The sequence below is a fragment of the Puma concolor genome, chromosome D3 (assembly GCF_028749965.1).
Source record: "Puma concolor isolate L17-30 chromosome D3, mPumCon1.1.hap2, whole genome shotgun sequence".
Classification (NCBI taxonomy): domain Eukaryota; kingdom Metazoa; phylum Chordata; class Mammalia; order Carnivora; family Felidae; genus Puma; species Puma concolor.
This window is the reverse complement of record NC_141678.1, coordinates 33,115,892-33,137,393: the sequence shown is the minus strand read 5'-3', so window position 1 is coordinate 33,137,393 and position 21,502 is coordinate 33,115,892. Positions and strand designations below refer to the sequence as shown.

The 21,502-nt window shown below is 42.9% G+C and overlaps 1 protein-coding gene and 1 long non-coding RNA gene across 6 annotated transcripts in view; one reads left to right on the top strand and one right to left on the bottom strand.

The window, feature by feature from the left end:
* Positions 1 to 21,502, top strand: part of LOC112868244 (piezo-type mechanosensitive ion channel component 2) — a 473,665-nt gene that overhangs the window by 438,150 nt on the left and 14,013 nt on the right. For all 5 annotated transcript variants that reach the window (XM_086682446.1, XM_086682442.1, XM_086682443.1 and 2 more), the window contains 9 exons: positions 1,067 to 1,471; positions 1,797 to 2,055; positions 5,120 to 5,302; positions 7,932 to 8,184; positions 9,415 to 9,547; positions 11,736 to 11,883; positions 11,982 to 12,196; positions 17,835 to 17,993; positions 19,714 to 19,861. In XM_086682446.1, the coding sequence (XP_086538572.1) occupies positions 1,067 to 1,471; positions 1,797 to 2,055; positions 5,120 to 5,302; positions 7,932 to 8,184; positions 9,415 to 9,547; positions 11,736 to 11,883; positions 11,982 to 12,196; positions 17,835 to 17,993; positions 19,714 to 19,861 (1,903 nt within the window). The remainder of the gene's footprint in view (positions 1 to 1,066; positions 1,472 to 1,796; positions 2,056 to 5,119; positions 5,303 to 7,931; positions 8,185 to 9,414; positions 9,548 to 11,735; positions 11,884 to 11,981; positions 12,197 to 17,834; positions 17,994 to 19,713; positions 19,862 to 21,502) is intronic.
* Positions 16,767 to 20,466, bottom strand: LOC147575486 (uncharacterized). Its single transcript, XR_015242431.1, has 2 exons — positions 19,169 to 20,466; positions 16,767 to 18,748 (listed from the first exon to the last, which is right to left on the bottom strand). It is a non-coding gene; the product is annotated as an uncharacterized LOC147575486 (long non-coding RNA).

The window sequence follows — 21,502 nt, the reverse complement described above, 5'->3', positions numbered from 1 at the left end:
AGGGGCTGGGGTAGACAATAAAAACAGGCAGGCCATGAATTTCACTGTTACGGCTGCTGTATTTTCATTTCCAAAGTCGCCTACACAGACATGGCAGGGAAAGTTAGGAGATAAAGGACAGAGAAGGAGAGGTACAAGAGAGATGGCCAGGTTGCCAAAACTGGAGGGTGGAGATAAGTAGGGAAGCTTAGGGAGAATGAATACTCCATGGGGAACAAGTAGAAAAGATAAGTTGCAGTCACTGGGGACAGAGATAGCAGGGGTACACCCTGAGGGTGCAGCCTGCAGGATCCATAGCACTGGAGAGGGTCCATAGCACTGGGGAGGACAAAATGGCAGGCCTTCCCATGTGCAACACAAAGAACCCAGCGGGGAATGTTGGGAGCCAGAGAGATGGTGAAAATTCAGTCATATGTAATAAGCACCAGTAAGAAAGAGGTAAAGGATGGAAAAATAGGGAGGAGGAACAGATATCCAAGAAATAAGGCATTTTTTCCATAAAGCGTGCAGGTTGTTTAATTTAGCCAGTATTTTCTCACTCCTATCCTCCCCTTATGGGTAGGAGTGGGCCCATTACATAGAATTGGGAGTAGAGTACCTCCTGGCCAACACCCACAGACCCAAACGGGCAAAGTTTCGACTCCATAGGCACCATCCTTTAATAGAGTGGTAGGTATGCTATGCTAACCGTCTCCATTTGAAAAGAAACCCTGGAAACCATGGCTGCAAATCTTGATACGATTTAGACAACCTCTGTGCATAGGTGGCTTTAGCAACGTCTGAGCCGTGTCGTGTGACTTGTTCAGGGTCTCAGCCGTGCGCGTGCACTGTGGGCTTTCGCATTTTGAGGCTGCTGTTTGCAGTCTCTGCAGACCAGACATGAATACTCTGAAGGAACAAAGCAGGTGGATGGAATGTCGGGGGCGGGGTGGTGGGGGCAGGGGAGGGAACGGGGTGGTAATTTTCTCGCCCGCCTTGACGTTTGTATTGGGGAGTGTTGGGAAGGTGTCTCGAGAATCGGGAGGATGCTAAGAGCGGGGTGTGTGCCCTCCCTCTCTCCCGACAGTGAGCCCACGCAGTGCACCATGCTGTACTCGCGCCAGGGGACCACGGAAACCATAGCGGAGGTGGAGGCCGAGCAGGATGACGAGGCGGTGGCCAAAGACGCCGATCAGGGAGGGGAGGAGGCCGCGGACTTGGGGCCGGTGGAGGCCTCGGAGGCCTCGGAGGCCGGCCTCACCCCAGATGCCGAGCTGCCGCACTACTCCACCGAGGATGGGGACGTGGAGGCGCCTCCCTCCTACAGCAAGGCGGTCAGCTTCGAGCGCCTGTCCTTCGGCTCGCGGGACGACTCTGCAGGCCAGAGCCACATGGCCGTGAGCCCTGACGAGAGCCGCTCAGACAGGCTCGAGTCCAGCATCTTACCGCCCCTGACTCACGAGCTGACGGCCAGCGAGCTGCTGCTGAACAAGTAAGAGTGCTGGGCGGGTTGGGGGGGGGGGGGGTGTTCCGCAGGTTGTGGGTAGACAAACTCCCGTGGACAACCGTCCACCTGGACATTCAGAGCAAACAGACCCAATGTTCAGTGCTCCCATCGTGAAGCACAGAACTAGCCAAAGCCGTCCGTGATAGACACTTGTGCACACATTTCTTCCTCCAGTAGGCTATTAGGTTGACTCCGCCAGAACTCTGGCCACATGGGAAGGAGGGGAGGGACAAGAGGGATCATGCAAAGCAGAAATCAGTGATTTGGAGAAATGAAGACGAGTTTATTCTCATGTTGTTTATTTGAACAGGATGTTCCATGATGACGAGCTGGAAGAGTCTGAAAAATTCTACGTTGGCCAACCCCGGTTCTTGCTGTTGTTCTATGCCATGTACAACACTCTGGTGGCCCGCTCAGAAATGGTGTGTTATTTTGTGATCATCCTCAACCACATGGTCTCTGCCTCCATGATCACCCTTGTGCTTCCCATTCTGATCTTCCTCTGGGCCATGCTGTCTGTGCCCAGGCCCAGTAGACGATTCTGGATGATGGCCATTGTCTACACAGAGGTAAGCCTCGAGTGGGAATTGCTAATAAATCGCTTCCGGCATTCACTCGAGGCAGGCCAGCCCTGTCTCCCAGACAGTTTCACGCAGGACATTCAAGTAAATGGATGTTCTTAGATAGGCAAATGACTATTAACTAACAGTTATTTAGTGCTGGCGATTGTACATGTCTTTTCACAAGTCACACCACACTAAGACAGGCACCGATATCGTTTGGTTTAACATACAAGGAAACAGCTTTAGCGAGATGAAATAACTGACCCAGGCTGCCCCAACTGGCAAGTGATGGGAGAGGCTTTTGAAATCTGGTCATCTGTCCTATGATATGAACTACTGAAATAATGTGTTATTTATGCAGAAAATAGTGTCTCGTGCCAGTGGATGTCCAGTGAATGGATGCTGAATTAAACAACACAGTAAACAATTTGAATATAGTTTGATACAACATGCATATTTCCCATTTTTAAGCTTAAAGCCAGTTTCAACACACAAAAACACAAAGTCACATAAGCACCTACCTAAAAATCTGAGTAACACAAGGGTAAATTACCATTTCATTTTCGTCATGTGTGAGGGACAGGAGACACTCTTCCCAATTATACGAACCTGTTTTTCTATCCTTCCCCATCAAATATATGCAATGTCACAAACTCCCATGACAACGATAAAATTGGGAATTAAAAGGGAGGCTCAATAGCCTTTTTTTGCTTGGGTTATTGTAGTTCTTTGTGTTCTGAGGTCTTTGAAGAAGGCGAATTTTCTTACCTGGCTCATAAAGGAAAGTTTTCACTAACATTGGTACTGTAGTTGCTTCTTAAAGGATGGAATTCATGATGAATGTACATTGAGATTCCAGAAATTTTGTAGGTTTATAGGTAATTCACCAGTAAAATAAAGCAAAGCTTTTATCAAAGCATCTCGAAAGTATCAGTGTAAAGTATCATGTATCTTATTTCCATAGTAATTATTTAAATATATTTAAATACTTATAAAAGGTGGAAAGCCAACTACCTAGCTATCACTTTAAGTAGACTGTCTGTCACGATCTTGCCAAAATAATCATTTTTAAGTCTTACTTCCATCACATAAACTTTGTGATCCGGGACATAAATGACCCCCTATTTGGGGAATGGGTCCATTCTCTGTACCACCTCTGTATAGAGGTGAGGGAGTTTCTAACCTAGAAGTGAAGGAAGGGAGTTTCTGATGTAGAAGTGAAGGAAGAAGGAAATTCTCTAAAAATTTAGAGAAGGGAACAAGAGCTACTTACGTTATTTCATCATAAAATGAAATCTTCCTAGTTAAGTTAAATTGGGGTTCCCCATTTTCTCTGTCACACCAAGAAGGGAGGAAGTAGAAGATTAAGGTGATGTTAATTCACTCCACAAGTTAGACTATGCACCAAAACCCAGGAACTATGCCAAGCATAAGAAGAGGGCAATAAATTTAATAAAAAACTTTTTTTAAAAAAAGTTGTTTTTGTTTCTCAATGGCTCACAAACCAATATGGTGAACACATAGGATGTAAACAAAGAATTGCCCTACAGTACAACACAAAACCGCATTAGAGAGCATACAAGAAATACGGATATGGTCTGTGCCTCGTGCAGCCTGGGTGGTGTGGAGAGGCCATCGTAGCATCTTCTCAGTAGAAGACAACTTAGAACTGAGTCTTAACGGATGAGTGTAAGGTCATCAAAGGACAAAAAGCAAAGGGTCAAACAAAGGTATAGACACTCTGACGTGTGCCCAGAATGACACATGGCTTGTGATGGCTGGGAGGCAGGCCGTGAGTGGACAGCACGGTAGCAGGCTCTTGGGAATGTCAACAGGGTGTATGCTCAGGACTTTCTCCCGTTGGTATGAAAGTTTTTGAAAAGACGCTGAGAGGTCATGGGATGTGAACTGACCCAATGGCCACGAGGCTGAAGATGAATGGGGTAAATGAGGAGTTTTAGTAAGTGACCCAAACGGGTTGGGGGTGCGAGTGAGAAGGAAAGAGGCAAAGATAGTCTTCAGGTATCTGCTCTGGCATCCGTTTGTGGCAGTGCTGCTCAGCATGGTCAGAAACACAGGACTGTTCTTTGCGGAAGCTTGGCTATAAGAAGGAGAGAGACGGGAGGAGGGCAAAGTGACTCTAGGTCAGAAGAGGACTTCGAAAAATATTTTTTATGGATGAATTGCATGAATTGCAATTAATTCCCAGTGACCCAGCTGTCAGAGGGATGTTTAGATGAGGCCTGTCAATTTTCTCATGTGTCTTTGTCACAGACCGCTTCCCCCCAACATTTGTACCCTTAACGAGTCACCACAACCGGCAAGTTTTTATTTCTTTTTATTTCTTCTTGAGGAGAACTTCCAGGGAGCAACGAAATGGTGAGAACAGGGGCACCTGGGTGGCTCAGTCGGTTAAGTATCTGACTTCGGCACAGGTCATGAGCTCGCGGTTTGTGGGTTCGAGCCCTGCATCGGACTCTGCTGACAGTGCAGAGCCTGGAGCCTGCTTCAGAATCTGCGTCTCCCTCGGTCTCTGCCCCTCCCCCACTCACGCTCTACCCCCTCTGCTTCTCAAAAATAAAATAAAACATTAAAAAAAATTTGTTTTAATGGTGAGAACAAAGAGGTCAAAGGAAAATGAAAATAGGCATCAAAACTGCCTGAGATGCTCAGGAAGATTACAAATGAAAGCAATATGTAAAATATAGAATTCTTTTTGTTCAAGTTTGTCCTCGTTACCATATCTTAATAGCTGAGTAATTAAACCTTATTAAATCAGCAGAAACTAGCCAAGTCCTGAAAAATAGAAAAAATCATAAGTAGGTGCCGTGAGTAACCTGGCCGGCTCTGATGTATCTGCAGTCCTGCCCTGGCAGCGGTAAGATATTGCTCTTGGTCTAAAGTCCATGTACGAATGATAATGTTATTTTTCCACATCATTGTGTGTGATCTTATCACCAAAACTGTGAAATGATCTTTTTCTTAGCTTTTATATCACTATTTTTCATATAGAACCATTCTTAAAAGGAGTGATTTTTTTTTTTTTTTTATTTCCATCATCTGCATGTAGGTGGCAATTGTGGTCAAGTATTTCTTCCAATTTGGCTTCTTTCCCTGGAACAAGAACGTGGAATTGAACAAAGATAAACCTTTCCACCCACCGAATATCATAGGAGTGGAGAAGAAAGAAGGCTACGTCCTTTATGATCTCATTCAGCTCTTGGCTCTTTTCTTCCATCGGTCCATTTTGAAGGTACTGCACGTTAACACTTAACCGGGTCACGTTGATCATTGCAGCCCCGGGTGATACTCCTGGAGAACCTGAACATTACGATTGGCGATGAGGCCAAGGCATATGGGGTTCAATAAGGGAAACTGTAACAAACCTGGAAGAGAATTCCCCCATATTTCTACTTCTATTATGAACATATCATAATTAATCCATATTTGTGGGAATTATGTTAGAGAAAATGCATAACCTTGCAAAGGTATGTTATCCAAGGAAACCACTTAGCCAAAACTGAGTTTGCCTGAATTTTCTAGTTCTTCTGATAAATTACCTGAATTCATGCAGTTTACTAATTCTTGTTAGGAATATATTAACAAATGTGTTAACATTATGTTTTCAGTTCTAGAAATTGAAGTTTAAATTTCTGCGTTTAAGACATGGTGGTATTATGTTGTATGTCCACTACACCTCCGTTTAAAAAAAAAAGACATGATTGTATAAATTTGGTCACTTCACAACTCTCTTGCAACTTGTATCCTTTTTCACATCATTTAAAAAATGTATATATAAACCTTTAGGCATTTTGCTGCCTTCTCATTAATATTTCAGTGGTTTAGCAGCTACAGTTAAATATTTAAAGCATAGAGTAAACAAAATTTTGGCGTTTCCTATTGATATACTTACTCTGGTTTCTTAGAAAATTTCATATCTATGGTGAATGTATTTGAGGTACTCTTATGCTGAAATTTTGGCTAATGATACGAAAAATCATTTTTAGAATAACAAATCTTTTCATAAGGAGACAAAACTACCCTACAGCTTTGGAAATCTAGGAAACCAAACAGTTCAAACTACGTGGAAATTTCAAATGTGGTTAAAACTATCCTATTTGGTATGAATTGCTATAGATCTTATAAATAATTGGAAGAATTCACTAACAAATACACTACTATGAAAGTAGTAAAAGAATCTAAACATGTTCCAATGTTGGCCAAAGAGAAAACAACTTTTAAAACGATTTAAAAGAAAAAAAATGATTTAAAAGAAATCAATATAAGTTGGAAAATCCCATTAGGAAAATCTAGAATGTTTGTTATGTTTTCAAGAATGCATCCACTGACTTTTCTTTTTGAAATAATATACCCATTAATATTTAAGAATAGGGACGCCTGGGTGGCTCAGTCAGTTAAGTGTCAGACTCTTGATTTTGGTACAGATCATGATCTCATGGTTTATGGGATCATGCCCCATGTCAGGCTCCACACTGAGCATGAAGCTTGCTTTAGATTTTCTCTCTCCCCTTCTCTCTGCCCCTCTCCACCTCAAAATAAATAAATAAACTTTAAAAAATTAAAAATAAAAGAATAATCTGTGTATTAGGTGACATTGTCTTTTAATGAGTTGATCATGCTCCAAGTTATTTTTTGACCAACTGAATTTTGGCAAATTGGACTGGAGCTCTAATTCTCTACAGCATGTGTCAGAGGGAGGACTGGGTGAGCTCCTGGGGAATAAATGCATAGCCTGGCAGTCTGGGCACTCAGGAGGCAGTGGGCTCCCTGGGGAGCTTCAAGAAATGGCAGCAAGGTCATTGTAAGGTGGATTTGCTGTCCAGGTAACCTCTTGCACCAGCAAGACCCCTGGTTTTTCTCAGCCTCTCCTGCTATCCTTCCTCCTGCTGTCCTACCAGCCCCTTTTGCCCATTTCTTTGAAGCAAAATGCAGGCTCTACAGAGTGCATCACAATCTCTGTCTCATATGTGGGCCAACATTTTTTGAGTAGAGTATTTGCAGCTCTGTTCCTGACCCAGCCGTGGGTGATGCAGGGGTTCACAGCTTACCGTGGCTGTTCAGGGAGACACAGCATTTGTATTCAAGTGTAGGTATTTGGTGAACATGGACAGTGGGGCTAAATTCACCCACTGATATTTAAAATGCTACTTGTAAACACAGAGAAATATGTTCTAGAAAGTGCTTTCCCTCAGGAACGAGTTAAGTGATTATAACTTCGCCTTACTCCATCTGCCAGACATGATCTGCATCCATGTCAATTAGTTAGCCAAACTCATGATCTGCACCAGCCCGTCCCTGCTCTCTGGGACTATCATAAACATCTAGATAATAAGCTTTCCTAGAGTCCCTTCATTTTCCAATCCTTTTTCTGCTTTATTGCAGTATGAGTGACAAAAATAATTGTAATATATTTAAAGTGTATACATTGTGGTGATGTGTTTTACGTAGACACAGTGAAAGGATCACCTCCATAGGGTTCATTAGTTCCCATCGCCTCCCGTATATATGTTTTCTTTTTCATTATTTTTTTTCCTCCCTTCCTCCCATCCCCCACCCTGCTTCCTTCCTTCTTTCCTTCTCTCCTTCCTTCTCTCCTTCCTTCCTTCCTTCCTCCCTCCCTCCCTCTTTCTTTCTTTCTTTCTTTTTTTTTCTTTCTTTCTTTCTTTCTTTCTGTCTTTCTTCTTTTTCTTTCTTTCTTTTTTGTGAGAACATTTAAATTCTAACTATCTAGCATATGTCAGTTTTATGATGCAATATCACAGCCACAGTCACCGTGTTTCACATTTGCCTTTCTAATCGTGGGGGATGCGATGCTACCTCACCGGGAATGGCCGTGTGAGTTGTCCCTTATGCTTTCTCAGTGCCACGGCTTATGGGATGAAGATGACATCACCGACAGTGGCACAGACAAGGAAGAGTCGGATGATGAGCTGTCCCTCGGTGGTGGCAGGAGAGCCTCCTCTGATTCTCTGAAATCCATCAACCTGGCCGCGTCAGCGGAGTCGGTGCACGTGTCCTTCCCGGAGCAGCCCACGGCCATCCGGAGGAAGCGATCGGGCAGTAGCTCCCAGATATCGCCCAGATCCAGCTTTTCTTCCAATAGGTCCAAAAGAGGTATCTGTCGCATGATTTCCTTAGGCTGGAAAAACTCTGAGTTTTCTGCTTGTTCCGGTGCCAGTGGGTCTGGGTCTTGGGCAGGGGCGTTTACGGGGTGCTCTCAAGGAGACAGATGTGGTGATGTGAGAAGAAAGTGCTTTGACATCACAGGCTCAAGTTCAGTTCGTAGCTCAACTGTGTGACCTGGGGCAGCCATATCGTTCTTTAAAACATCTGATTCCTTCTCAGGACGAGGATTTGGGGTCGTTGTGAAAAGTGGCCAGCACACTGCCTCGTATAGTAAGTGCTGGGCACATGCTAGTTTTTAAATCATATCCAGAGATATGAGATATTTCAGGGTGTGTCCAGAATGCTATAAATCACAATTTATTTTGAAAATATTTTTAGATTTTATCAGTGGAAACTTTTAGCAAAACCACCTATTTATTCCCTAAGCTAGTTAATTTCTAACTAAATAGTTGGGTATTATCAGCAGATAGATAAGCTCTCCAGTTTCCACTCTTGGAGAAATTGGGCTTTTGTATTTATAGTGCTCCTGCCTGAAGCTTTTCAAACACCCGTGTATTCATCTTCAGAATACACTTTTCAGGCAGGCACCAGCAGTCATCCATATTCGTTTTACAGTTAGAGAAATCTGGACATGAAAAAGGCATGGGGCATGGACCCAATCTGGAAAACCCACAACCTGAGACCCCGTTTAGCACGATAAAAACTATTCTTCCAATATGTTTCTTCCTGGAATAAAGATCATATAACAGGGGCACCTGGGTGGCTCAGTCTGTTAAGCATCCAACTCTTGGTTTCGGCTCAGGTCTTGATCTCTGGGTTCATGGGTTTGAGCCCCATGTCAGGCTCTGCACTGGTAGAATGGAGCCTGCTCAGGATTCTCTCTTGTGCCCTTTCTCTGCCCCACCCCTGCTTGAGCTCCCTCTCTCTCTCTCTCTCCCTCAAAATAAATAAATAAACCTAAAAAAAAAAAAAAGATGGCATAACAACCCCAGAAGGAGCCAGTGTTGGGTGTAGAAACCCAAATACATTTCACTGTGGAGGCAGAGTTGAAACTGCATATTGCAAATCCCCAGTCACTATTCTTACAGTCCATCGTATATAGTCACCCTCTCAATCTGCTTCAAGCCATCCTCTGCTCTGTGGGTTCCAGGGGCTTCTGTGGTGTTTATGTCAACAAACCTGTAACTCAGCACATCTTGGGTTTTTTTCTGTCTCTAGGCAGCACAAGCACCCGAAACAGCAGTCAAAAAGGAAGCAGTGTTTTGAGCATCAAGCAGAAAAGTAAAAGGGAACTTTATATGGAAAAGCTTCAAGAACATTTAATCAAAGCAAAAGCATTTACCATAAAGAAGTGAGTCCATGAAGACACTTGGTGTGGGGTGTTTTATTTTAGGGTCAGGGAGCTGATATCAATTATTTCATATAAACCAGGGGTGCAGAGCAGAGAAGTTACCTCTCTATCACAAACATCATCTGCTTAAGGCATAAGAAAATGACTTGTTATTATATTGTTCTTAATGGAGATGTAATTGACATATAAATTAAGTTCAGGCATACAATATAATGATTTGATAGATGTATACGTTGTGGGATGATCACAATAGTCAACATTCATCACCACCTGTAGTTACAGATTTTTTCTTATGATGAGACCTTTTAAGATTTACTCTCCTAGCAGCTTTGTAATGTGAAGTACACGGGGCACCTGGGTGGCTCAGTTGGTTAAGCGTCTGACTCTTGGTTTTGGCTCAGGTCATAATCTCACGGCTCATGAGTTCAGGCCCCACATCAGGCTCCTCGCTGACAGCGTGGAGCCTGCTTGGGTTTCTCTCTCTCCCTCTCTCTCTCTCTGCCCCTCCTCTGCTCTCTCTGTCTCTCAAAATAAAGAAACTTAAAAAAAATTTTTTTAATGAAATGTAAAGTGCAGGATTATTAACTGCAGTCACCATGCTGTGCACCCAGGACTAACTTTATAACTGGAACTTTGTATGCTTTGACCCCCTTCACCCTTTTGCCCAACCCTCCTTCATGGCAATCACCTATTTGTTCTCTGTATCTCTGAGTGTGGGTTCTTCATTTTTATTTTTTTTAGATTCCACGTATTAGTGATATCATATGTTATTTGACTTTCTCAGACTTGTTCCATGTGTGTGTGTTTGTGTGTGTGTGTGTGTGTGTGTGTGTATTCATCCCAATAATATATATACTTCATTATATACCACTGTGCAAACACACACACACACATTTTTTTTATCCATTCATCCATTGAGGGACACTTGGGGGCCATGAGTTGGCTATGATAAATAATGCTGCACTGAACCTGGTGTGCAGAGATCTTTTTGAGTTAGTGTTTTCATTTCCTTCAGATAAATACCCCGAAGTAGAATTGCTGTATCATATTGTAGTTCTATTTTTTAATTTTGGAGGGGAGCCTTCATACTGTTTTCCACAGTGACTGCACCAATTTGCATTCCCACCAACGGTGCACGAGGGTTCCCTTCTCTCCACTTCCTCACCAACATGTTATTTTTCTGTCTTTTTGTGTGAGGTAATGTATTGTTTTTAAAAATCGCTTTTCAGTGTGATTCATTTTTATATCCATTACATTTATAAACATAGGTTTCTTATTTGAATAGAATAAGTAATTTCAAGGATTCATAGTATGTATTTCCAAGCATCATCATGCTAAAACCCACCTAGACAGAGAGGTGTATGATGTCAAAGTTGGAAGGTTAGAGAAACACTCTCATCCTGGAGAGGGGAAACTGAGGTTCACTGGCACACAGCTGGTCTCCAGCAAAATGCATGAGCCCCTCCTCCAGTGCCAGGGACCTTGACAGGCAGCAGACAAGCAATGGGAATGGAGGAGGTTAGGCAAGGCTGGCCTTGAATGTGGCCTCTGAGACCAGGAGGGCCATCCAACATGAACGTGGCCTTGAATTGAAGGCAGAACCCAGAAAACAAGGAAGACAGAGCAGAGGCTGGACAGAACAAGATGTAGTCAAAAGCCCAGGGCACTATGTAGGAATCAGAAGGGGCACAGGACCCATAAAGGGGAGGAGCAGAGGCTACCTAATGTGTACAGGGTGCTCAGGTCAGACTCCAGGTCTAAGCACCATTATGTAGTCCCATCTAATTCTCACCCCAGCCCTGTGGGGTTTTACAACAGAGGAAACAAAAACACAGAGAAGTAAGTAGCATGCTCAGGGGCTCACAGGCAGGGAGTAATTGAATCAGGTGACAAACCCAACACCTCATTTCTGGGGCTTTCGACCATTCTCTTGTGCTTCGAACAACAGAGGAGGCCTGTGGTCTCATCAGCACAAGGAGGCAGAGTGCCAAGGAAGGCACTTGAATGTGTCTGCACTTGCCATTAGAGCAGAAGCCTCCCCACCCCACACCGGGCTCTGCTGGGGCTGAAAAGGGAGGTGTGACCTGCTGGGAGAGAGGGATACGGAGGAATGGAATGATGGAAATACCCGGTCATCCCTCCCATCCTGCCCCTCCTGAAGCAAGTGCTGGGGGTCTCTGTTTTGCAGGACTTTGCAAATATATGTGCCCATCAGACAGTTCTTCTACAACCTCATCCATCCAGACTACAGTGCTGTGACCGATGTGTATGTGCTCATGTTCCTGGCTGACACTGTTGACTTTGTCATCATCGTCTTTGGCTTCTGGGCCTTTGGGGTAGGTTGGGGGGTGAAGGCCACCACACTTCTAACGAGTAAGAGCGATGCTGTCCTGTGAAGTGCCACTCGTGCCTAAACCTGTTGTTTCCTTCCCAGAAACACTCAGCAGCAGCAGACATCACCTCTTCGCTGTCAGAGGACCAGGTGCCTGGGCCTTTTTTGGTGATGGTCCTAATTCAGTTTGGAACCATGGTCGTGGACCGAGCACTATACCTCAGGAAGACCGTCCTGGGAAAGGTCATTTTCCAGGTCATTCTTGTGTTTGGAATTCACTTCTGGATGTTCTTCATCTTGCCTGGTGTGACTGAGAGGTAAGGTGGAAGCCGGAGGCACGCTCCCACTTTAACGCAAATATGTTCCAGGAGGTTATCATGCCATACACATCACCACAACAAAATCACCAGGTACAGGCAGAGGCACGGCCGAACAGCACCATGGGTTGGAAAAGTTAGAGATCTTCATCACTATCAAATTCAGTGTGGCTCAAAACGTGAACTGATTCCTCAAACACATTTTCATTGTGTGTTCGTACGCATTCATAGAAATCGGGTTTTTCAGGGTGGGAGAAGTGATGACCTTGGCGATCTGAGAAAACCAGAGGCCTTCCATTGTGATTGTCTCTACCCCTTAGTAGACAGAGATGAACCAGAGATGGTCTTACAGGCACTGCTAAGAGAATGAGAGGCTCTCAGACTATGTCCTATGAGAAAGTGGGACATAAAAAGAGCAGCCTAAAGTTCAATGGGGAAAGGGCCAGTGAGATCCTTGGAGGTGGCTGTCTGCTGCCTTTCCCTGTCTCCTTGAGCTCTAAGGTCCAGTCATATTGAGGGCGCCATGTCCTCCTACACCTCATGGGACCTTGTTCACTGCCCTTCTCTCCTGCCTCCAACCCACTCTTCCTCCTCACCCTTTAGATTTCCCAGGTTGCTTCCACCAGAAACACTACTTGGGACCGAGTCGGTGCCAAACGCATGAACAAATGGATGCGCCAATGAATGAAAGAGAAACAAGGGAGACTGCTATAAATAGGACATTATGGGAACAAAGGGTGAACAGAAGGGGACATGGAAGCACCCATATAATGTAATAGGAATGATCTTTTTAATGAACATATCATTAAAAGTCTTCATGTTTTACAAGAAGCTGATCTTTTTATCATACCTCAAGGGTCATTCCTGGCCAAGCCTTGTGAATAACATGGTAATCTGGCTGGCCAATGCCATTTTCCGAAGAGTGACTAGAAAGTAATGAAAACTGCTCTCACTTATGTGGTTCATAACTTGACTCAAATGGCATTCTTAATGAGGAAATTCAACTCTCTCCTGACAATGCTTCAGCTACCTGTCTACTCTCACCTGGATGGTTAGGCTGTGACCTTTTGATTTTGGTGGCAATGCAAATATTGTAAAAGCAAAAATGGATTTAGGATATTTCCCATGAGTCTGAAGTAAAACTAAGTAAATAAAGAATTGTTACCCAGAAAAATACCAACAGCCAAGTAAGTCCTTCACACTATACTGCATATGGGGAGAGTAAACATACCTCAGCTGATAAAAATAATTCAGATTAAGGCAAGCTTTTTGTTAAAAGACTAGTATTTTGTTAAAATACTTTGTAAGGACATTGTGGATCTTATTTGTTAGTCTTTAAAGTGGAATAAATGCGCTTTTCTCTATAAATAATTCTATATACATATCAACTCAGAGAAGTAAACCACATTCAAAAGCCATGGTAGTTAGATGATGAATGTTATTTCTGTGACATTTAAGAGCATCAATGGGCATTCTCCACCAGCCTTCCTAGAAACTCTTAATTTCAGAGATGAAAGGGACCTTAAAAAGCTTTCTAGACCTGCTAACTTCACAGATGAAGATAGGTAAAACCCATACAGAAGAGTGGTGTCCCCAAAGTCATTCAGTTGGCTAGTGGTGAGACCAGATCCCAATCACAGACCTCTTGACCCTACTGTATGCTACACCCCACCTCCCATGGGGGGGGGGGGGGGTGGTGCTCACTACCAAGCAGATTTCTTGAAATAATACAACCTACAATTCGTTGTGCAGTTGTGAAAAGGATTTGATTTTTCCATCCCCAGAACAGAGTTCCAGAGCATGGATGTTGCCATGTCCTGATAGAAAAGTTCATAGAGACTGGTGTTTCCAGAAACAGGGCAATGGAGAAGCCATGGAGAATCCTTCAGCAGGATCAAATTACCAAATAGTTGGGTTATTCCTGCTGGTATGAGTTTCCAATTGATGCTGTAACAAATTGCCACAAACTTAGGGCTTAAAACAGAATGAATTTATCATCTTACGCTGGACTAAAATCAAGGGGTAGGCAGGGCTGCATTCCTTTCTAAAGGCTCTAGGGGAGAATCCCTTTCCTCGCCTTTTCTAGCTTCTTGAGGTGCTAGCCTTCCTTGGCTCATGGCCCGGCCTCAGTCTTCAAAGCCAACATCAGTGAGTGAAGTCCTCTTCTCATTGCTTCACTCTTTCCCTTCCTCCACCATCATGGTTCCCTCTGACCGCAGCTGAGAAAGATTTCTTCCATTAAGAGCTCATTGATTAGATTCAGCCCACCTGGATAACCTAGGCACTCTCCCTACTTCAAGGAATCTAATCTCAACTATAAAGCCTTCTTTTTCTTTGAAAGTTAACAGGGGCACCTGGGTGGCTCAGTTGGTTAACTGTCCTACTTCAGCTCAGGTCATCATCTCACAGTTCGTGAGCTTGAGCCCCACATCAGGCTCTGTGCTGACAGCTCAGAGCCTGGAGCCTGCCTCAGATTCTGTGTCTCCTTGTCTCTCTGCCCCTCCCCTACTCATGTTCTGTGTCTCAAAAATGAATCAATATTAAATAAACAAAAAATTTTTTTAAAAAATGAAAGGTAATATATTCACAGGTTCTGAGGATTAAGCAACAATACCTTGCAAACCGAATAGAGCTGGAATGTTTGTTATAATACCTGAATTAATGAAAACTTCAACTCAGTTTCTCATTTATTGAGTACCTGCTATGTCCAGGGCAGTAGACCAGGTGAAAAGGGGCATAACACTAACGTGAATAAAGCAGAGACCTATCCCCATCTGGGAAGGACCACATGATGGGATTCCAGAGATTGAGGCACTATGATAAATACTAACACTATGCCCATAGCTGCACACCTAAGACTAATATAATGTTATATTAGTATAATTAGTATAATTATATATATTATATAATGTTATATATAAAATCTCCTATGCCCTTTGTAGACAGAGGCTTATCCCTCACCTCTAGCTTCTGGTACATCCATTTTCTGTCCCTACAATTTTGCCTTTCTCAGAATGTCATTTAAATGGATCACACGTCCTATGGCTTTTAAGGCTGGCTTTTTTCACTTGGCATAATATATTTGACATTCATCCATGTTGTTGCATGTATCAGTACTTAATTATTTTTTTGTTGGTCAGTAGTATTCTATCATGTAAATGTACCAAAGAGTGTTTAAATATACAAAAGTTGAAGGACATTGGGGTTGTTTATAGTTCTTTGGCAATTACAAATAAAGCTGCTATAAATATTACCAAAAAAAAAAAAAATGGCCACAGAGATCATTTCTGTCTCATTGGATCTCACTTTTGAGCCTCACCTAATGGTCATTCCTAGTGCAATGGATTACCCTATCTTTATTTTTGGATTTTTTTTTCAAGATATATTAGGATTGGTGAGCCTTGAGTCTACATTGCCAGCATGTCAGTGACAATATAATTTCATGTCATTTCAAGCCATGCTGCCATCACTTGTTAACATCCCAGATTCATTTTTCCTCCTCCAGATATTGTTGCTAAAAATTTTACTCATTACTGTGCAAAAGAAAGCAGTCATTAATAGTTATGTTATCTAAATCCTTTTCAAAACAGGAAAAGAATAAGAGAAGGAACAGATTAGGAGTTGAAACTACACAGAAAAAAAAATTATGGCTACCAGTTATAATATTCAGCATCAGGAAGCTCCAATATTTTAAATAATTCATCTGATAAGTGATTTTTTCTGTGTGTGGGCACGTGATTTATTTAGTCCACAAACTTTCAGTGGTTGCCTGTAGTCTACAAAGTGCTGTGTGGCTGGTGCCGTGGGGGACAGATTGGTGAGTAAGGCATAACTCCAGCTGCTAGTAATAAAGCATGGAGAGACCACCAAAAGAAAAAGTCCTTCACTGTGGGACAACCTTAAAGTTCCTATTAGATTTAACAGGATTACTTCAGGAACTACTGATTAACTTATTCCAAGTTGAATCACTTTAAGGTTGAAGGAAGGGAAATGTTCATTTATTTTTTCAAGTTTTTATTTAAATTCCAGTTAGTTAACATAACATACAGTGTAATATTAGTTTCAAATGTATGATTTAGTGATTTTGAAATTTACATACAACACCCGGTACTCATCACAACATGGGTTGGTCCTTTTATAAGGGATAGAAGACAACACAGTTTTATAACTTTTTTTTTAATGTTTATTTATTTTTAAGAGAGACAGAGACAGGATGCGAGTGGGTTAGAGGCAGAGAGAGAGGGAGACACAGAATCCGAAGCAGGCTCCAGGCTCTGAGCTGTCAGCACAGAGCCCGACGTGGGGCTCGAACTCACAAGCTGTGAGATCATGACCAAAGCCGAAGTCGGACGCTCAACCAACTCAACCACCTAGGCGCCCCACAGTTTTGTAATTTTGATTATTATTTTGATAGATAACAATTTTTCCTCATGCAGTTTTCATATAAATTATTTGTAAAATCCAAGGACATTTCCCTGGAAAGCTGAAAGAATGTTCTTTCTTACTATTACACCAATAGAGACAGTCCCTAGAAAGGGAGAGGGAAGGAATAGTTGATATTGGCTCTCTGTAAAGTTCTGATATGTTTATTAATAACTTGTCAAGTGCTAGATCATGGTCAAGTGTATTTAACACATTAGGACCTGAAATACCAAAGCTGGTTTCTCTACAGGGCAAGACACTTCTAAGAAATACTTTTAAGATTTCCAGTTGTTGAGATCCACGTAGAGGTCCCTAGGTCCCTGAGATACATGGGCCAGTGCATCCCCGGCTGGTTCTTAGATCTGGTCAACTAAATAGTATTTTCAGTTAAAAAAAAAAATAACACATGTCTTCTTCTAATGTCAGAATTAAAAGTTAAGATGACGAATCTGAAACATAAAATAAAGAGGAATAAAGAGGAAGCTTTAAGTGTTGCTCTTAACTTTAAACACAGGGAAGATGGTACAGAAGTCTTGGCAAAAGGGACTACCATTTCGACTGCTGAAGATGTCATTGGAGAAAAGAATGTTAGATCATGGAATCATAGATTTTCAGAGCTAGGGAAAGTCTTCAAATGAAGACAGACGTCTTGAACATGATGGCTTGAGGAACAAACGCAATAGGTTATAAACACAACTGGAACCAAGGGTGTGGAAACTTTGTTAATCCACGACCTGCCTTTATAGATGGATAGCAAAAAAGGGGGGGATTCATTCCTCAGGATACCTCCTCCTACATCTTCCAAATTACAGGTCCTTTGAAGTAAAAAAAAAAAAAAAAAAATACATCTTTTTGATGAACTTTAATTTGGATCACAGTAGCAGCATCTTTCACATTGTGAGAAAATGTTCATTAGTAAATTCGCTTAAAAAGAACTTAGTTTATTCATGGCCTAAACAACTGAATTATGCACTAACACATTGGAGGCACCATTTGTAGAATTGTTTTTAATTATTAGACTTTCTTACCCTGCTGTTTGCCTTCAAAGTGATCTACTACTAGGTGCAGAGAATTCCTTACAATTGACTGAACTGGCTCTACATGCCAGAGGGGCAATTCGACTTTTTTTTTTTTTTTTTTTTTTGAATCCTAAACTGGTATGCTCTTATACCAGAAGAATATTCCATTATTTCACTTTTATGTTTTTGCGCTTTAGGAAATTCAGCCAGAACCTGGTTGCTCAGCTTTGGTACTTTGTGAAATGTGTTTACTTTGGGTTGTCTGCCTACCAAATCCGTTGTGGCTACCCAACGCGAGTCCTTGGAAACTTCCTCACCAAGAGCTACAATTATGTCAACCTCTTCTTGTTTCAAGGGTAAGGAAGGACACTCTGTGTTGTCACAGTCACTCACAGAGGGGAGGCTGGCAATAGAAAGGCACTTGTTTCCTTGGGAAGAAACAGGAAGGTGAAAAAAGGCTGATGGGGCAATTTAGATCATCACAGAACTCTTAAGACTTTTGGTAAAAGACAGATACACCTCTTGAAATAGCCTTTCTAGGTGTAGTTGCCACACACCTGGTCAGCATGGAGTTCTAGAATTATCCACATGGGTTAATTTTCTATTACTGGATCCTGCATAATTACTGTGCTAACATTTCAGGATGAAAACCAGGGATACACGATCCTTAGGTATTAATGTATTTCTGGGCACAATGGAACAGAAATTCGGCATTTGTACTATTTGAAGATCCCCTTGGAATTTTGCGTATACAATGAGTTCCTCCGTTGAAGAGGGCCATTTATTCCACCTAACGTCAACCTGAATGCCACATGACTTGCTTGTCCCTGGTAGTAAGTTAGCTACTAGGCAAGGCCTATCGGCTCTTCCGTGTAAGAATTTCGTTGGTAGTATCTCCTCTCTGTTCCAATGAAGATCATACCACAGCCCGGAAGGTGAGGCTGCTCATGGCACCGCTGGCTCCTTGGTTGTACCAGACCTGGCGGCAGGTGACTTAGTCACAGAAGAGGTGTTGAGTGTGCTCGGTCAGTCACTTAGTGGTGTTCTGTGTGTATGGCCTGATATTTCTTCAATGGGCTGGATTAGTGTTCACTTGGCAGAGCTGAGTGGCCTTGGGGAGAATTTCCGAGTATAACCCAAGCTGCTCTGAAGAGCCTAGGGTGAACCTAGGTCTCCAGCTGGGAGAAGCTCTGTGTTAGTCAAGAAACAGGGAATAGTTCCTAGGCCAGAGAGGAGCCCACGCCAACCCATTCCCAAATATGAGAACGTAAGGCCAGAATCTTATTAACCTGAGGCAGCCACTCAGTCCACCATCTACTAAGTCTACTGTGTGCCCCCAACCCCATGTCCTGCTCCCTCTGACATCTCTCATCTCCCCTCAGCTTTCACGTATCAGCTGTACAACTTTTCCTAGCTCATTCAACAGCAAAACCCCAGTACTCAATAATCCCGCGACCGACAGATTCTCATAACATAAACACATACACGTATTAAAATGTAAAATGATGGGTCTTTTTGCAGAAGATATTACCTTAAATGTAGAAAATCCTAAAGAATCAACCGAAACACGGTTGTAAGTAATCAATTCATCGTAAAGTTGCAGGATATAAAACCAACATGCAGAAATCAATGGTGTTTCCATACGCTGAAAACAAAACATCAGAAAAGAAAAAATAAAGAAAACTATCCCATTCATAATAGCACCAAAAAACAATGAAATACTTAGAAATAAATTTAACCAAAGAAATGAAAAGATCTGGGCAATGAAAACCACAAGACTTTGATGAGAGACATGGGAGAGGACCCCTTCAAACTTATTTAAAAGGCAATCCTAATTTGTTAAGACCATCAGCAAAAAGAAAAAACAGAAAAAAGAATGGAAAATACTAATTCATACGTTGATTTAAGATGAGAAGCAGTTGTATTCCAAGTTAATTTTACCATGAGGGTCACCTTGAGAATTTTTCCCAAGTCGTAGGGGCTAAAACAATAAGGAACTACATGAGCTCCCGGGGTTGGGAGGATGACGGGGGCCACCCCACAACTGCCTCTCTAGCAAGATGTGGTTTCTGGCAGGTTCCGCCTCGTTCCCTTTCTGACTGAGCTGAGGGCTGTGATGGACTGGGTGTGGACAGACACGACCTTGAGCCTCTCCAGCTGGATCTGTGTGGAGGACATCTACGCTCACATATTCATCCTGAAGTGTTGGCGGGAGTCTGAAAAAGTAAGCCAATAAAAATGCCTTACCCCTTTTCGTTTCCCTCCCATCCAGGCTGGGTATAAGATTCATGTGAATCTCTGCAAGCTTTGTGGCCAAATACGTGGAGGCAGGGGGCAAAAATGGTGAGGACCTGTGACTGTCCCATTGGTTTCCACCCCGGTGGACTTGGGAATTTTGGACTCACTGCTGCCTTAGTCAGCAATGGCATCCAGATGTGTTCTTCTTTTGGCCAGCCTATATTGTAGTTATTTTTAAAAGAAGAAATGTTATATTGCTCTGTGACCCCATAATTCTTAAATGGCTCATTTGGGAGCAGAAGGGAATGTGGTAGTATGGAGAAAAGTGGGGTCAGGTGGCTTGGACTCAGGCTCACCCTCTGATTCACTCTTTGATGAGCGACGGGACAATATAACTTCCTTGTGCAAAGGAAATCGAAGTGCAAATATTTGCTTATTCTGTTAGGTTGAATATTGAAGTTTGAATACGGTTACAATTACTGTTATTTATTGGATTTTTTGCAAAAGCTTAACGTCGGAAACAGGAGTCATAACAGCAGTGGCAATGGCTCAACAAGCATTGGCTGAGGTGGTAGAAAGTATCCCTTTTTTGTTTCTCTTCTTGATAATACCCTCTTTGAAAAAGTTCCCTCCAGTGTATATAATTTCTAGTATGTTCTGCTGCCGCTTCTTGGAGTTCCAGTTTCATAATCACGGGTCCCACTGACCTGCGGCTCCTGTATCTGTGGGGTTTGTGAGAGTAAAGGAGACAGGGCTGGCAGTAAACTTAAAATCTGCTCGCTTGTCCTCATTCGTAAGGAGCAGAAAAGCTGATAAAATGACAGAATATGGCAGATGTTCTACCAAAGGGACTTTGAAGGTAACAGTCATGGCAATAAAGCATCCAGAAATCGTGACCAATGAAGAAAAGCGGGAAGAACCAAGAATTGTTCTGTCGGAAGTAGAAAAACAAACGGAAGGAGGCGAAGACAATAGCCGCTTTTAACTATTTGAGATAGTGGGAAATAGGGGGAAAGTTTGAATTTGTCTAAAGACGCAAGATAACAGAGTTGAGACAGGTTGGCAAAAGCTCTAGTAAGCTTCAGTGGCATCTGACGAACTTCCTAACAGTCGAAGCTACCCCATCACAGACTGGCTGCCTCAGGAGGTGGCTGCTGCCCAGAGGTGTCCACATCTACACCGTCACACAGAGGAGAATTTACATCCTGAAACCTCTGTGCTGGGAAGCGTGGGTCCTAGATCTATTCATTCAGCAGTTTATCATATCAGTTGTCTATTGCTGCTTATCAAACTACATCAAACTTAGTGGTTTAAAAATAACCACCGTTTTGGGGGCACTTGGGTGGCTCAGTTGGTTGAGCCTCTGACTTCGGCTCAGGTCATGTGGGTTCAAGCCCCACGTTGGGCTCCCTGCTCTCAGCACAGAGCCCACTTCAGGTCCTCTGTCCCCTGCTCTCTCTGCCCCTCCCCTGCTCGTGCTCTGTCTCTCAAAATAAATAAACTTAAAAAAATCACAACCATTTTCTTTGCTCACAATCTGCGGGTCGGCAGTTTGGGCTGCATGTCGCTGGACGGACTTGCCCAGGGTCATCCTGTGGCTGCTGTTCCAGAGGGAGCAGGCACAGGC